At 37.8% G+C, this 18,347-nt stretch overlaps 1 protein-coding gene across 1 annotated transcript in view; it reads left to right on the top strand.

Annotated features, from left to right (window-relative positions):
* The window catches only part of gpc3 (glypican 3), a 261,250-nt gene extending 244,172 nt beyond the window's left edge, over nucleotides 1-17,078 (top strand). Inside the window, exon 8 of the mRNA XM_022684240.2 lies at nucleotides 11,060-17,078. Coding sequence (XP_022539961.2) covers nucleotides 11,060-11,238 — 179 coding nt within the window. The 3' untranslated portion in view covers nucleotides 11,239-17,078. The remainder of the gene's footprint in view (nucleotides 1-11,059) is intronic.
* The last annotated feature ends 1,269 nt before the right edge of the window (nucleotides 17,079-18,347 follow it).

Raw genomic sequence — 18,347 nt, 5'->3', positions numbered from 1 at the left:
CCTAAAGCCCCCTTGTTAACTTCCCCAGGTGTTCCTTGTCAGTGTCTGTGTATATATAGCCCCTTTGGTTCAGTCTTCCTTTGTCTGGTCTTGTGTGTTTCATGTCAGTTCATGGTTGTTTTCTGTTCAGTTTGTTCTCTGTTCTCAATTTATTCCTGTTTGTTTAATGTTTCTTGTCTGGTTGTTCTAGTCTAGTGTTTAATGTTTATTTTCAGTGTTTCTGATTAGTTTTAAGTTTGTTTTTATTAATGATTCCGCCCTCTCATCCTTTAATATCCAGCAGTTGACAGCAGTCAACCAGAGAGCTTTATTCACATGGTCTTATTCACTCAGTCTTAAAGTAACAGTAGCGAAACAGTCTGAAGGACTTTAAGTGAATTGAGAATAAAAGACGTGGCTGTGTTTGTGTTGAGTTTTTATATATTTTTCACTCAGCCCATAATCCCAGAAATAAGCCACATGTTGGCTCACACTATTGACTTATCTCATATTCGCTGTTTGTTATAGGACGGTCATCCCTGGCAGGCTGAGGAGGACTCTCAGCTAAACCCGTTTGGAGCTAAAATTGTAGATTCTGACGTCAGCGCTCTGGCTCTGCTCTACCCTGGAGTTCAAAATTTGATTTCAAAGCCTGCACATATAAAGCTGTAATAATACACACACACACCAATAAACATGCCTTAAAGATTGCACTTGGGCTACTTGTTTTCATGCCTCTCGGACTAATCTGAATATAAAATAAGCTGGGAAGATTAACAGGAGAGTTCTATGCTTTTTTGTGATCGTATCGAAAGAACAGCTAAGCTGATGGGATTCTCTATCAAATTCCTGCACTCCTGTGTGTTTTCATAAGTGCAGGCCCGGCGAACACAGCTGCGGTCCAAACCATTTCCCCGCTTTTCATAAGAAGCACCTGTGTTTGGAAACTCACATTCCAGTACTGTTATCTGGTCCTGAGGAGCACCTGTACGGAGCTCGGAGCTCCAGGATAAACACGGCCCAGCCTGTGGCCAGGTGGACGTCCGTCTCGCGGTCGGGACCTCCAGACAAAATTGCAGTTTAAATCCGGCCTCCTCTGAGAGCTGCTATAATGTGATGAATGCGCTGGAATGAAGTCACACATGCTGTCGCCGATGTAGACGAGCTGGAGTGAAGTGATGCTTTGCGTTCTGCTTTGGCAGAAATAATAGCGCTTTCTAATTATGCAGCACACTTTGTGCAGGCAAAGGCAAAACTCTCAGCGTGCCAGTAGAGTTTTTCTTTTGTTATTTTTGGAATTCCTGCCTGTAAGGGCACACAGAACATTTGTTCTGAGACTCTTTTGGCTCAGTTGACACCGAGCAGCATCGCTGTGTGTAGACAATAGGTGCTTCTGTGTTTTGTTTTGTCAGTTTTGTTTCTTTTTTTTTAGTAAATGAACAAAGATGTTCTAGAAGAAAGAATCACATATTTACAGTGGATTATAAAGCTGTTCTTTCATGTAGCTCTTTTTATACAGAAGAGTTTAACAAAACAACCTTGGGAGCAGCTGTAAAAGCCTAAAAATGGGGGTATTGGTTTATTGCACCAGAAGGTTGCTGCCTTGATCCCCTGTAGCAGCAGAGAGCCTCAAACTAACATGGGGCAGCACTGCACTAAGGTTGGAAAATCAGGCTTGGGAACAGAAAGTCACTGGCTTGGTTGAAAAGTTAGTTTCTACAAAAGAGTTATGGTCCAAAGGTTCGAAATGTGGTCTTGGGAACAGATGGTTGCAGATGGTTGATCTGAAGAAAGTCAATTTTCTACAGGAGACTTCAACCAACCATTGGGGCAGCCATATCCCAAATGTTAGAAAACCTGCGATATCACTGGAGAATTACTGGAGAGTCTTGGGATGGTTGCTGGTTTGAGCACCAGGACTAGCATATAGCTCTTTTTCCTTAGAAGAATTTGGGGCAACGAAAAAACAAATGTTGGTGAATAGGCCGTGGGAGCAGAACGTAACTGCAGCTATGGCCTAAAGATTGAAGAAGTTAACTTGGAACCTGAAGATGGAAGCCGGTTCAGTCCCCCTTGCTAAAGCCCAAATGTTGGCGAATAGGCCTTGGGAGCAGAACATAACTGGGGGTAGCTATGGCCTAAAGATTGGAAAAGTTTACTTGGAACCTGACGTTTGCTGGTTCAATCCCTTTTGCTAGAGAAGAGCTAAAGAATTTTGGAGCAGTTAAAGCCCAAATGTTGGCAAATAGGCCTTGGCACAAGAAAGTTGCTGGCTCAATCCCATACACAAGCAGAGAACACTTTTTTCATAGTTTAACCTACCTTGGGGGCAATTGTAGCCCAAATTATTGAGAAGCGGGATGCTATCATGCCATGATGGGCAGCAATTTCCCAAATTTTTTTAAGTGGGCTTGGAACCAGAATATTATTGAATCAATCCCTTGGACCAGCAGAAATCTAATTATTTACAGTAGACTTAAACCAAACATGGGTGCAACCATGGCTTTGTTTATTGGGATAAAGGACCAGATGGTTGCTGGTTGAATCCCTTTTTTTCTACAGAGGAGTTCTCGACCCCAAGCCTGGTAGACAGTTTCTTTTCTACAGAAGACTTCAATCAACCATAGTGGCAATAGTCCCACCATTAACAGTCAATGGCTGCCTTTTGACCTTTGATCCCACGCGGTAACTGGAGCTCGTAACTCTGTGATAACGCCGCCCAGATCACGCTGGCACGGTGGTGACCCCTGGGGAGCGATGCTCTCGGAAATGGATAGCTGAGGTCTGGGGGGGGTTGGCGGGTTGAGGGTCCAGAAGCCAGGAAGACCCCACTGTGTTGTGTGTCAAACTCTTCCATGTCGGTCACATTCATCACTAGGCGGGGGGCCACTGTTGCTCTATTTCTAGTGTTACAGCAATGACGCCTCCATCCTGCTAATTATTCATTCAAGCTCTGCTAGTGTACTCAGTCTGCTCATCACAGTCTCAAGAGACTCAAATGATTTAAGTCTGTTTTACATAAAATTGGATATTTCTAAACAATACTCAACTATTTTGAGTTAGTTAAACATTTGTTGTTTGGCAGCTTCTTTTTCCATTGGCTTCTGTCACAATCTATTTGCATACTGGTTGTGTGCAACAGTTTCTGACTAACACTCACCATCAGTGTGTAGTGATTCCCCCGGGGCTACCTTAATAAATAAATAAGCTTCCCCTTTAGTTGTAATAACTTGATATTTTAATTTATGCTAACTCAAGGTTTCATTTCACATTGCTAAAAAAAAAAAATCTAAGAAAACCGGCTGCCTTAAAAAAGTTAAGTAAACTCAACTTATCCGGTCTTACAGTATAACAAAAATAAAAAAGTTAAATCAACTTCCCCTTTAGTTGTAATAACTTGATGTTCTTTTTTTACTACCCGTTACTTAACTTTTTTAAGGCAACTTTTTGGCAATTTTAAGGCTTTTTTTTTTTGTAAATTCAATTTATCCGGGCTTACAGTGTAGACCTCATCCCTCTGTCATCTCTTGTCTCTTATTAACACTCTTTTAGTATTGTGACTACTTAACCGTAGAACGCTAACGTATAACATATCAGCATTATACACTGTCTGGCCAAAGAAAAAAGTCTCCACCTGGATTTAAGTAAGTAAATGATGTGGGGTTGGTTTGATGCTGCAGTTGGTCTGCAGGTTCAGGTTCAGCAACAGTATGTGCTGAAAGAATGAGGTCAGCTGACTACCTGAATATACTGAATATAAACCAGGTTATTCCATCAATGGATTTTTTCTTCCCTGATGGCACGGCCATATTCCAAGATAACAATGTCAGGATTCATGGTGCTGGAATAGTGAAAGAGTTCAGGGTTCAGGGAGCATGAGATCATCATTTTCACACATGGATTGAGAGAGAGTTCACCACAGAGTCCAGATCTTAACCTCATTGAGAATCTTTGGGATGTGCTGGATGGAGAAGAGCTGCTTTGTGCAGTGGTCAGACCATCATCAATTCTGCTGCAAGGTCTTGGTGAAAAATTAATGAAACACTGGATAGACAATTGTTCAATGGAGTAATGAAAATGGAAAATGAGCAGGTATTTTAATTCAGTGCTTTTAAGCTGTTGAGTTAAAGCTGGAAGTCTCCCCTTCAATCACATTCTCTCTTCCCAAACCTTTCTGTTCCTTACTGTGTCATCATCAGTTCAGATTCAAGCCATTTAGCTCCACCCATTTATCCTGTTACTTTTAAAAGAAGATTTCAGCAGTGCTTTTTGAATAAAGCACAATTCTGAGCAGCCAATCAGAGGAAAGGTCATTTACATGCTTCACATGTAAAAAGATACAGAAACAAAACAGCCTGTGTAAGAGATAAAGAGAGGTTTGTCATGTAAAGTGAAGCCAGAAACCCATAAAAGGTCATAAAAGTGTAACGCAGGGAAGTAAGCTAGATAAGCATTTCCTGTAAGAGATTTCAGAGCCTGCAGAGAAACAGCAAGAATTTAAAAGTAGCACACAGGAAGTGATGTAATTAAAGTAAATTAAATGCACTTGACCTTTAATCGGTATTTTGTGGCACAATTCTTACCTTTGAATGTTTGAATGTGCTTTGATCTTGAGAAGTTAAGAATTTTGCTTTTTAAAAAAAAAAATTTTTCAAAATAATTTATAATATTTTTTTAATGAAAGAATCACATCCAGATTTTTCACTTTGAGCCTAAACTCATATGTTTTGGAGTTTTGGAATTTTGTAAAACTGTAAGGTATTATTTTATATTGTTTTTGCAATTTTACCATCTTGCAAGGTCAATGCACAAAGAAAGAATTGTTGAATTGTCATACACAGCTGTTTGTGTCTGATTATTAGAGAATGTAATGAGTTCCAGTGGTAAAGAATAGGGGAAGAACCCTGTTTCCATAGTTTTGTCCCTATTAGATGTTTTTGTTCTAATATGTGAAGCAAAAGGCCTTTTATAACACAGTCAGTCAGCTAGCGATGTAAAACACTCTCGCTTTTTTTTTTTATCCTCCAATGTGTTGCTGAATTTTGTTACTCTGTCGGCCAAGATTTTTGCTAAATGATTCACACCCTCCCGCAGCACGCCATATTTCCTCCTTTACACAGCTAACAATGCTCTCACACACACTGTCTCTCACACACACACGAGCCGCCGGTTTACCCACATGAGCTGCTCTCGCGGGCCGGGCGCAGTGTATATAAAAGCTGTATCGAATTGCGCCCGTGCTTTAATTGGAGCGCTGGTACAGTGAGACGCTGTCACAATGACAAATCAGCCTTTCAGGGCCGGAGGAATGGCCTCACCGGCGGCCTGTCAGCGGACGCAGAGGAAGAAGTTAATTGTGCTTTGGCCCGCGTTCAGCCGCTGTCGTAATTCTGAAGAAATCTGGAGGAGTGTTTCGGCACCGGGCCTTTATTTGTTCACCTCCTACCCCTGTTTCTAGACGTGTGAATCGAGCCCCTGGGTATCCAAAGAGAGACCACTGAGACCAGCCCCCCTCTGTCTCTCTCTCTCTCTCTCTCTTTTTCTCACTTTCTATTTCTCTCCATCTCTCTATCGCTTTCTGCCTTTCTTGGAATCAGCCTGGTTCTCACAGCCTGACAGCTGATTTAATAGAAATCGTTTTAATAGAAATCGTTTTACTCAATCAAGACTCATTTGGTTGTAAAGTTTGCTTGTTTAATAAAAATAATATGTTGATATTGAGTGATTTTGCTATCATGCAGAAAATGCCACATTAGATTAGGGCTTTCCCAATCCCAATCCAACCTTGGATCCAACCGATCCAATAAGAACTGCAGCCTAAAAATTGTTTTTTTGGTGTAGTAAAACACGATAAAGAATACTAACCGGTGTAAAGTTGGCTTTTGGTGTAAAATATGATGAAAAAGAGTAAAAACCTTTGTTGAATAGCCCATCTCTGTTCTCCTGCAGCTTTCCGGGATCCAGTAATCTTTCTACAGTTAGTCCAAACATGCTGAGACCAGCCCCCCCCCCCCCTCTCTCTCTCTTTCTCTCACTTTCTTTCTTTCTTGGAATCAGCCTGGTTCTCACAGCCTGACCGATGATTTAATAGAAATTGTTTTAATAGAAATCATTTTACTCAATCAAGACTCATTTGGTTGTAAAGTTTGCTTGTTTAATAAAGATGATATGTTGATATTTAGTGATGTTGCTATCATGCAGAAAATGCCACATCAACCTTAAAGGAGAACTCCAGTGTAAATTGTCTTTTGGTGTAGTAAAACACGTTAAAGAATACTAACCGGTGTAAAATTGGTTTTTGGTGTAAAATTGGATCCCTCTCTCTCTCTCTTTCTCTCTCTCGCTTTCTATTTTTCTCCATCTCTCTCTCTCGCTTTATGCCTTTCTTGAAATCAGCTTGGTGCTCACTGCCTGACAGATGATTTAATAGGAATCGTTTTCACAAATGTCTCAGATTTTACTCAGTCAAGACTCATTTGGTTGTAAAGTTTGCTTGTTTAATGAAGACATGTTTATATTTAGTGATGTTCATGTATCTTGTATCAGGTATCCTGCAGAAAATGCCACATCAGATTAGGGCTGTCCCAATCCCAATACAACCTTAAAGGAGAACTCCAGCATAAAATTGTCTTTTGGTGTAGTAAAACATGATAAAGTGTACTAACCTTTGTTGAATAGCCCACCTCCACTCTCCCACAGCTTTCTTTTTTTGTTTACAGTTTACAGAAAATCACTTTTTACACAATTATTCAGACTCAAAGTAGCTCCACACAGAGTTTTATCACTGAGTAGAGTGATAAAATAAAAGTGTGAAATATTTTTCACAGACGTCCCCCTGAGAAACTAATCTCATTCATGTACTGTATGTACTATTATAAACCTTATAAGGATGCCAGCAGAACTTTTCAAATAATAGAAGTATAATTATAAAGTTTAGAGTGTGCCCTTGGAAATTCTTAGGCCAAAAATTAATAAAAGCTACACTGTATTAATGTATAAAACAAATGACCTCTTTTCTTTTAAATAAATAGGTTTAAACATCATGGATACAATTGACATTTGCATAATACTCTATGCATATTTGTATTTTGTGTTTCTGTTGTTATAATATAGGTTATTTAGTTGTTGTTTAAGTGTTATTTAGCTGGATATGGGCTTGACTCCAGTTCAGTAGCTGGAGTATAGGGCTGTGTAAGTGCAGGAAGTGAGCCGGGGTATATCTGTGTATTGTCGGCTGGTGGATGTGGTCCATTAGTGTAGGTTTGGTGTGTGTGGTTGTTGTGTCTGGTGCTCTGTGGGGCTGTGTGGGGTGTGTGTGCTGCTTTGGGACAGCGGAAAGCTATGTGAGAAATGTGGTGTTGTTGGGGGCTGTGTGTGTGTGTGTGGGTGTGTGTGTACCCTTAAGTGTACCACATAAGTGTATGTACTGTCTATGTCTGCGCACATGCACTTGTGTGTTTGTATATGTGTGTGTTTGTGTGTGTGTGTGTGTGTGTGTGTGTGCTCTGTACAGCTGGCCTGACAGGAGACACTTCCACGCATAGCTGGAGTGCCTGTGTTTAGTGGTGCTTTATTACTGATATCCTCCTGCCCTTTCTCATAACTCACTCCTCATATCTGCGTCTCGCTCTCGGCTGCTTTCCTGGAGCTCAGCGTCCTGCACTGAATCAAAACCTCTTCCAGTTTCTGTCCTGAGAGCCCTGATCACATGTCAGACCTGAGGAACACCTTTAAAACTGAAGGTGCCTAAAAGGTCCTCTGGAACGATGCCAGTGTGTTCCTTAAATAACAGACCTTAAATAATTATTTAAAGGGTTTTTAGCATTTAAGAAAAGATAACGTTTTGTGTAGAGTTAAAAAAGTAAAGAAAAAAAGTACATTTCGACCAGTTAATTTCCTTTAAAAAATCTAATAGGTGACAAAGGATTGTAAAAAGAATTTCTATCAGGTATAATTTCTGAATAAGAAAATTAATGATACAAAGTTTTGTGTGAAGTAAGAGTCTGAGTTTTGACCAATAAGGTACATTTATTTTTTAAAAAAGGAAAAAAAGAAGGATTCTTTGGAGCAATACCACAAAAATGTGGAAATGGGAAAAATAATGGTGACAATAAAGATTAGAGAATTGCTACTGAGAATAATATTGAAAATACCAAGAAAAGATTTTGTGTCAGGTACAAAAAGTATAAAAAGTAAAACAAAAAACTATTAAAACATTTTAGGTTTTGACCAAAAAAGTAATGTTATTATTTTTAGTAAAATAAAAAGTTTGTTAAATATATAGGTAGACCAAAAAAGTTATTTTCAACAAATAAATTGTTGAAAATCATTCTTGTTTTTACGCAGAAAGGTAATTTATACCATAAAAGTACCCTTCTTTGTATTCTTGAATCATGCTTACACCAATGGATGGTTTGCTCTGGTCTGAATCAGTCAAAGAGTTTCTAAACTTTACTTAGTTTGGATTGATTTGATTTGGTTTGATTTCACACAGGAAAAAAAATCAAGCTCCCTAAAATGTAGCACAACAAACCATGGGAATGTGGGAATGTTCTCTCTGTTTATTGGTCAGATCTGTTTGGAGTACGAAAGTAAATACAGGAAATCTTGTGTTGTGGACTAGTGTATATTTCTTTATAGTTTAACATGAAGCAACAGAATAAAGAAATGTATGTTTTTAAGGTTTTTGAGGTTTTTGAGGTTTAAAGAACCTTATTATACTGATTAACTTTGGTATTTTTCCCCAGAACAGTTAAAGCACCTTTAACCTTCCTGAAAGTTGGATTTGCTACAGACAGTAACTCTAGACTCTAATCTGTAGGTGTTTAATAACGTGAGACAGAGATAGAGAACGCGATCAGATCAGTAGCGTAATTATTCCTGGATCTCATGTTGCTCCGGTTGTTTTGTAAGATTTCCCAGCATGTTAAGTGTGTAAGTGTGCAGTGTGTTCAGTGTGGAGTGTGTGAGAGTGTTTGTGTTGGCTCGGCCGGTTGGAGATACCGTAAATCAGCAGCAGTAATAGCAGTGTTCTGCAGAGTGTGGGAGAGGCCAGTTAAGGTTCTGTTTGTGGATATATATACTGTCTTATTTTGATATTGGGGTGTCTGTAAGATTTATGAAATGGATGTTTGAGTGCAGGAACGTGTGCGTGCATGTGGTGAATCTGCCATCATAAAAATAATGAACAGTGGGTTCAAATGACTCCGACTGTGAAAATACTTCTGATACACATTCCCTAGTTTAGTTTTTCATTAATAATTCTATTATCAGAATAACAGCTGTTAAAGAGCTTTTTGAGAAGAACCATTTTGCTTCATATTTGTAGTTATAAGTGCTAAACACTTTTAAATTGGTAAAAAAAATAAATAAATGTAAATTTAAATTGACTTTGTTGAAACGTTTAAATAATTCATAATTAATATCATAACTAAGCAGGTCTCAGACATGTGCAAATACAAATAAATAAAAAAGGATGGTCAGACAAAGCAAGGTCAATACCAGTAAACAGCAGCAACAAGAAGATAACATACCATAAACAATAAACAGTCCAGAAGTCAAAACTCGGCAACGCAATATCAGAGGGCAGGCAAAAATCAAGGTCGGTAATGCAAAGCAAGGTAAAAAAAAAAAAAGAGTAACACAGGCAATGGAAAAACATGTACGAGGAAAATCCAACAATACTCAGCACTGACTGAGAGCAAATGAGCCCCTTTTTATAGGGATAAACCATGTGGCTAGTACTCAGGTGATCTACTTTCTGGAAGTGTCATGTGCTGTGTCATGTGATCGGGATTGGGTGTGATGTCGGTGTGTGGTGCATCCTGGGCAATGTAGTTCGGAGACTGGAGACTGCAGGCAAAGCTGAGTGTGTGAGAGATAGAAGCACTTTCAGCTCCAGGCGTGACAGACACACTTATATTTATTAAAATAAAAATGGTTCCTTATGGATCGAGATATGGTTCTACTATGGCATCACTCAAAGATCCCTTTGAAGCTCTTTTTGTTTTATTTTTAACTCGCTTTTTTGTGTTAATAACACAGTCCATACTGTGTGTGTTCATCTATTATCCACTGCAACATGAAAGTACAATGTTGAGCAAAACTTAAATATATAACAAAAGAGCTGAACATTTAAACATTCTTTACAATAATCTTTCATTAAAATAAATCCTCATTAACTTTGATATTTGAGGACCGATATCTCTGTGGTGAGAATGTGTAATTGCACAGAACATGTAATTTATTAAAGGTAATAAACAAATTGCTGGGTAAAATATATTCAATATTTTAAATATTTAGTTTTCTTCACTCTGTCCTAAGGTATTACAAGACATTGCAGAGATGGATTTGCCAGGACACTGAAACCATAAATTACAATATTTTATTCCCTCCCAACTCAGGAATGCTACTGTATTTTATTTAAAGTAGAAATACAATTGCAGACTGCTGCTTTTTTGTATAAATATGTTTATTGAGAATGTAAAATCTTCAATAAAGGTTAACAATTGGTAAACATAACAGTACATTTTTGCTATTTTTTTAGAACAAAAAGAAAGAAAAAGAAACCCACCCACCCCAGTCCTCTTTCTATATACAATTAATACAGTCAAATTAAAGTCGATATTAACATTTGACAAAATATTGCAAAAGGTGCAAATAAACCAATAAAAATGCCACAAATCAGTCTTGCCAGTTGTGTTAGAATTTTTTTAGGAGTACAGTATGACAACTGTAAATCCAATGTTTTTGGCTTGGAGGTTCTGTAGATTGCACAGCAAAATAAAGTGTTTCCTGAATGGAAGTAGGTCCAGGGATGTAACATCTCAAAAAATCCAGATCTTAGGATGGAATCCATGGTCTAGATGGAATGCACACACCTCTGAGGTTATTGTAATAACACAGACTGCTGCTTTAAAATAAATTATCATTTAACAAAACATTTTATTAATTACAAATGAGATAAAACGCTATTTCAATTAATCTTGATATTGATTTTGAAATCAAATCGACCAGCTGTATTTAAACAAAATATTTTACCAATTCTTATCTGTGTCCTTCTTGTTTTCTTCTTTCTCAGATCTGGCGGATAACCTGGCGATGGATGATCTCACCTTCCACGAGTTGCTCCTGACCCCCAGGCTGGCCACAGACTCACACGGAGGAGCATCGGCACCCGGAGCGGCGCAGGCTGTACGTGTTCACTCCTGCATCTTCTCACTGACCTTCATCCTCCTCCTCCTCTGTGGACTCCACTGAACATTCCAGCCTGTTTTTAACCCCCAGTTCCTCCCCGTCTGCTCCCCAATCCTGCAAGTCCTTCAGTCAGAAACTGGTTGGGCTGGTGATTTAAAGGACAATGCAGTTCGGCTGCACCTATTTGTACATAGAGTTTCTTGAAGGATGTTCTTGGAAGAGTTCAGAGGAAAGAGGAGCCCTTTTACTGTCGGCCACTCTCCAGTCTTACTTTATGAATGAACATCTTTTTTAATCAAATCCAACAAAAGTGTGCAGTGTTTGGCTGAAAACATGGATTTTTTGCAGATTTCCCCTAATTTTGTCACATTTTCCACTACTACATAAATTCTAAATTCCTAAACATCAGTTCCTAATATTTTATCTTTTAAAATAAAAGCAGCAGTATCCCTAACGGTACGTGTTTACTATCACTTTAACTTTAACTTTAACGAAGCATCCTATAAACTTTACAGCCTTGGTGTATGGTGAAATACTTCAGCAGTACTCATCTTTATGCAAATAAGAAAAGCTACTATGCTGAGTCTAGCCAATAGGTAGAAGTAGGCTGGTACATCACACATACAGTATGAGCATCAAGCACCTTTAAAACAAGGAAGAGAAGATAAAAAGGGCTGTACTCTATTTGGATTTCCAGAATAATAGATTAAAATTTTCATAAAAAATTTAAAAATTACTTTAAACAAAAGTTGCTTCATGAATTTAAAAACATCACAGACATGATCACACAGCGAGCTGAGAGATCCGACACAGCAGGATGCACTGGATAAAAGTGCTAGTGGACTAATACCATTAGCTGGAAGGGAACAAAATACTCTTTTTAATATCGTTGTCCTGGCAAAACCAACCCTGCAATGCCTAAAATTGTTATATTAAAATTCAATATTTTTCATTTAAAAAATAATGAAAATATACTAATGAACATACACTGAAAAATACAGACATTCACAGCACTTTATTCATATTAATTAAAAATAATGCATTAAAAGATAAAGGTATTAAAAATACTCTTCCACATGCTTGCTGCAGTTACACCTTCTTACCAGAGAGGTCACTAAATCCCCAAAACTATAAATCCCCAAAATGTACAATTTTTTTTTTTGTTTGTTTTTTTAAGGAAAAATTATTACACTATATTAGTTGGGCACAGACTTTAAAACTATTTATTTGTACATGTTTTTTACATCCTAGCAGAAATACAGTACCAACAAAGCAGAAGCAATATTTTAAAATCTTTTTTTACTCATTTATTTGGCCAAACACTGTAATTGCTTTTTTTGCCATATATTTTTTCGGGTAAACAATTTGGTTGCCAAATATTGGGTGCAATATCCCGACTTTTAGTTGTTTATTTATATTCTTTGTTTGTTTTTTTATATTTTTTTTGCTGTCAGATGTTTGGATGCCAAACCGTTAAACAGTTCAGTCGTATTCTTCTTCTTCTTCTTCTTCTTCTTCTTCTTCTTCTTCTTCTCCCAGAGCATGACTACACATACTACAATACTACACAAATCCTAACCGTATCCCCCTCTGTGCTGCTTGTATCCCACCCTGAAGTAGTCACATGTTTTGGGACACAATTTCCTATCTGTGTCTGTTCACACTCGATTTTTAACACACAGCTCCAGAGCCAGAGACTCCTGTAGGTAAAGGGATTCCGGACCCTCGTTTTCCCCTCATAGAGGCCCGGCTATTGTGATTTAATGGACTTTCTTGGGACTAGGAACTGTGACTAATGGGGTCTGGGGAAATGCAGTGCTTCTGCAGTGGGCACAGACTCTGATTTCTCTCTCTCTCTCTCTGTCTCTAATACACACACACACTGAGAATTGCCGCCCACTCCTGCCACTCATTTCCTGTGCAGTAAATGACCCTTGCAGGAGATCAAGGGGTTGGTGTGTCGTTGTGAAAGCTTCTCACTGCGGGGTGACACCCAGCTGCATTTCATTTGGAAAAATAACATTTTATTAGGACGGTAACTTTCCTTTTCATGATAGTGCAGTGTCTCTCACCCTCTCTCTCTCTCTTTCTCTTTCTTTCTCTGAGAGGAAACATCTCACATGTTTCTCCCTCTGTTTTCCTCTGTCTTTGTCTCTCAGTGCCATCTCATGCCCTAATGAAGTCTGTATTATAGCAGCGGGGGGGATTAAAGTTTTGGAGAGTGCTGAGACCCCTGAATGTTCTGTTGTTATCTTTGCTTCTGCTCACTGTTTTTTTACAGCAAGAAATACAGGTGGAAAAAGGTTACTGGACATACAGTACAGGCCAAAATTTTGGACACACCTTCTCTTTTTCAATGTGTTTTTTTTTTATTTTCATGACTATTTACATTGTAGATTCATAATGAAGGCATCAAAACTATAAATGAACACATGTGGAGTTTTATGTACTTAACAAAAAAAGGTGAAATAACTAAAAAAAATGAGCTTCAAGAAGTGGTCACCTTAAATGGTTTTGCAACAGTCTTGAAGGAGTTCCCAGAGGTGTTTAGCACTGGTTGCCCCTTTGCCTTCTTCACTCTGTGCTCCAGCTCACCCCAAACCATCTCAACTGGGTTCAGGTCCAGTGACTGTGGAGGACAGCTCATTTTTGTTAAGTACATAAAACTCCACATGTGCTCATTCATAGTTTTGATGCTTCAGTGAGAATCTACAATGTAAATAGTCATGAAAATAAAAAAAAGCATTGAATGAGAAGGTGTGTCCAAACATTTGGCCTGCACTGTACCCTGCTGTAAAAGTGCAGATGGTCAAGCTCATCATGTTGATTGTGCTGGTTAAGATGCTTGACCAGCTTAGCTCTCTCTTGACCAGCATAGGGTATTTAAGGTGTTTAAGGATTTTGACTGATAAATATATACACACATGATCAACCTGACCAATCAGAAAACAGTCTGAACAAGTCTGATTATGTTTTTTGACCTGCAGGACCAACAAGACCAAAATACAATCATATATAATATACCCTGTGCCAGTCAACTTAACCAGCATAGGGTATGTATGTTGTATTTATATTGCACTTGATGGTTAAGCCTGTCTACAAGCATGTTTAGCCTTAACAAGCCACAAATAACCAATGTGACCAATAACACAACCATGCTAATTGACTAGCAAGACCATGCTGGTCAACCTCCAAACTGGCCAAAAAGCAGGATAATCAAGATCAAAATTCATAGTGGGTCAAATTTGTAGGACACCATTATTTCAGAAACAAAATATGGAGGCTTTTAATATTATGTTCTGGACATAACCTAAAAGATAAGCCCATTAGACCCACTACATGCTGGGGTATTCAGATATATAATTGTCCCTTTAGTTTCTGCAATAAACCTCAGTCTCACCATGTACAATTAAATATATTATACACAGTGCTGTTTAAATGCTGGTTAGCCATCTAGCTTGCCTGCATAGTGTACATTTTCAATTGAGCATGATCAACCTGACCAACAGGACAAGCATGACCAAAATACCATTCAAATACATATCAAATACAATCTCAGTTAACAAAGAATGCTATAAGAACATTTATCAACCTTTTGAAAAGGTTTAAGTAAGGATAGCCTGTATTATTACAGAAATAATGTTCCAGAAACGTTCTGAAAACACAATAGAAACATAATAGTGGTTTGCATCACAATGTTATTAGAATGTTTCTCACAATGATTGATTGACTAGCATGACCAGCAAGATCCATCAAAGTCCACCATAACTACAATATATACAATACACTTTACCCTGTGTTGACCAAGAGCTGGTTAACCAGCTAATTTATCAGCAGACAGTAGGTCTTATTTTAAATTTTTTTTAGATATCACCAGCTTTTCAACCACTTTGACCATCAAAGACCAGCTAAGGCCATCCAAAAAGTCCTGAGCTGGATGTTTTTTCGGCAGTGTAAATAATCTGTTTCAAGAAATTGACCTTTTTCTTCTTTTAAACATCATTGTACAAACATCATATAAAGGGCTAATCCTGTTATTTGTGACCAGAATGATATTTAAACATTGTTTAGACCCTTCCTTGATGAAATGTAGTGTTGATTTCTCTTTTGAATAATAATAAGTTGAACAATAACTCGTCTCTAACATCTGTTTGCTCTTCATGCCACATATCACTCTTCTTTAGTCTGTGAGTTCTGTGGAGTGGTTTACTAAACAGGGCCAGCTCTGTACTGATGGAGACCGACCTGCTCCTCCGGCCCTCATTAGAATGCAGTAGGAGGAATAGGTTTGAGTAAACAACCTCGGATTCAAGAGTGACATCATAAAAAATGTCAGGCGGAGAGTGGCTGATTCCCATCCAGTCTGTATTAACTTGCTTATTACGCATCAGCCAGTAGTGGATTGTGTTGAGAAGGCCTGTAATTAAACACTGCATTCCCCCGTTGGTGTTTATATCATGGCTGATTGCGTAGTGGGGGAGCGGTCGGGGGGCCATTTGGCAGCTTTGAGCCCTGGCTACAACTCAGCTCAATAACCAGAGCTCTGCAGGAGGACTTTTAAGAAAAAAAGGGTCTTTTTTTTGCGTGCGCCAGGTCGTGCTAGCCTAACGTAATGCAGCATTCTGCAATGCAATGCCCATCCCATCATCACCCTGAAACACACCCTCTTCTGATAAGAAAAAAATATATATCCTTACAATGTACTAGTGCATCTCAAAAAATTAAATATCAATAAAAAGTTACTTTATTTCAGTAATTCAGTTCAAAATGTGAAACTCAATAGTGATCTATTTTAAGAGTTTATTTCAATTTTTACTTGTTGATGATTATGACTTACAGCTAATGAAAACCCAAAAATCAGTGTCTTAGAAATTTAGAATATTATATAAGACCAATTGGTACTTTTGGCAGTGTGCTAAGTCCTGCTGGAAAATGAAATCTGCATCTCCATAAAAGTTGTGAGCAGAGGGAAGCATGAAGTTCTGTAAGATTGTCATCTGCTGGTGTTGATCCACTGTGTTTTATTATCAAGTCTAAAGTCAGTGCAGTTTTGTTTTCCTGCAAATTCTTACAGCACTTCATGCTACTGACAACTTTTATAAAGATGCAGATTTCATTTTCCAGCAGTACCAATTGGTCTTATATAATATTCAAATTTTCTGACACACTGATTTTTGAGTTTTTATTGGCTGTAAGCCATAATCACACTTAAAATAGATCACTCTGTATGTAATACATCTATATAATATTTGAATTACTGAAATAGAGTAACATTTCAGTAATATTTCATTTTTTAAGATAAACTAGTGAAAGTACAGCAGATACAGGCTTGGACATCAGGTTGTTGTTGCAGAGTAAATATCCAGGTTCAGGCGAGAGAATAAAGTAAAATAAAAAATAACCTTACATCACTTTATTGTCCACAGAAGAGTGACCAGATGCTCAGAATAATCCAGATTTTTTTAAATATCGAAAAACATCTAAAAATATCTAGAAAAAAGATCTATGATGTTAGTTCTGGGTCCTCCTGCTTGGCTGACCAGTATTTCTGGTTTGGTTTTTGTACTTGGAGATAAGAGGTTTTCTGAAGAGTGATATGTATGACTATGTTAAGTACACTATGTGGGGCTGAGGAGTGTGCGTCACATCTGATCCAGATAATACTGATCCAGATGATTGGGGTTTTGTCTAAACACACACACACACACTCACTCTCTGACTTAAGAGTTTCCATGTAAAATAAAGTGAATAAACATGTTCGCCATTTGGGCCGTGAATTCTGTTTGTGTTTTTAAACTTGTTTTCTCACATGTTTTCATGCTTTCATGTTCATTTATGAGGCACAAGGGGTCTTTATGAAGTTGGAATTGTGGCTCTTTGGATTAAAGATTGAAGACAATTGAGGTTTGTGTCTTTGTGTGTGTATTTATGTGTGTGTGTGTGTGTGTGTGTGTGTGTGTGTGTGTGTGTGTGTGTGTGTGTGTGTGAGAGAGAGAGAGAGAGAGAGAGAGAGAGAGAGAGAGAGAGAGAGAGAGAGAGACTGGTCTTTTTAAAACTGAGCTTAAAAAAGAAAAATAAAACCTACTCAATTAGGGTTATTATTATTATTAGGGTTATTATTCTGATTTCTTTACAACTGAACTGGCCCATGGCCGATTTTATTAGCGTGTTTTTAAACCTGAAGCTCGCTCTGTGTGGGCTAATGAACTCATGAAACACACTAGCACATTTCCAGTCTTTTATGTGCTCTTAAATTGGCAAACTGGCATTTTATATTCTTAAACGAAAGAACAGTTGCTTATTTGAAGGTACCCTTGAATGTCGAGCTGTATTTATTTGGTACAAAATTTACAAGATACAGGGTACAGGATTTAGAACATGAAAATGACATACAGGAAGCCTCAAACGCTGTTGTATCCTCCTTCAAAATTAAAGCCCCCATTCAAGTAGTCTAACACAGAGCTAGTCTAGCACAAAGCTCCTATTTAACAAGTATTGGGTTGTTTTGAGCTGGTTAAACTAAAGGCTATGTAAAGAATTCCCTTTCTCCATTTGAAAAAATATATTTCCTCTTCCTCAGAGAAAAAAAAAACTCTTACATGATTAATTTAGCTCACAAACAGAGACATTAACACACCACAAAGAAGGAAGAACATATAGAGGTTTAATCCCAAATGACACAATCCATAGTATGGATACATAGTACTGTATTTTACCACTTCAAAAGATAAGGATTGCAAATCTAAGAAAATCAACAGTACAATAATTACATGTATTTTACATTTATTCATATATTTTTTAAAAATCTGAAATCTAGTGCTATCTGTGTGCAGACAGGGTCTGACCAGGGCGTATGGAGTTATTTGAGATTCGGCCAGAAACATGCTGCTGTTAATTGTGACACATCAGTGTTTTTCATAAAGCTTCATAAAGAGTGCAAAATCTTAAATAAAAAATATTGTGACGAAATATCATAAAATAAAGGTCAGGATAAGAGGGGGAAATTTGTTTGTTTGTAAGAATGGAGTCTTACTGATACAGCTAAAAAAAAAGCTAAAAGCTATGCTATGCTGAATTCACCATAAAACATCAGTAAATGATTTTTAAACTTACAAAATTTTTTGTTAACTGTTTTTTTTATGCAGACATGATATGTCTCAGTACACTATACA

Source organism: Astyanax mexicanus, chromosome 10, assembly GCF_023375975.1.
Source record: "Astyanax mexicanus isolate ESR-SI-001 chromosome 10, AstMex3_surface, whole genome shotgun sequence".
In the NCBI taxonomy this organism is placed as follows: Eukaryota; Metazoa; Chordata; class Actinopteri; order Characiformes; family Acestrorhamphidae; genus Astyanax; species Astyanax mexicanus.
This window is presented reverse-complemented; position numbering and strand designations above follow the sequence as displayed.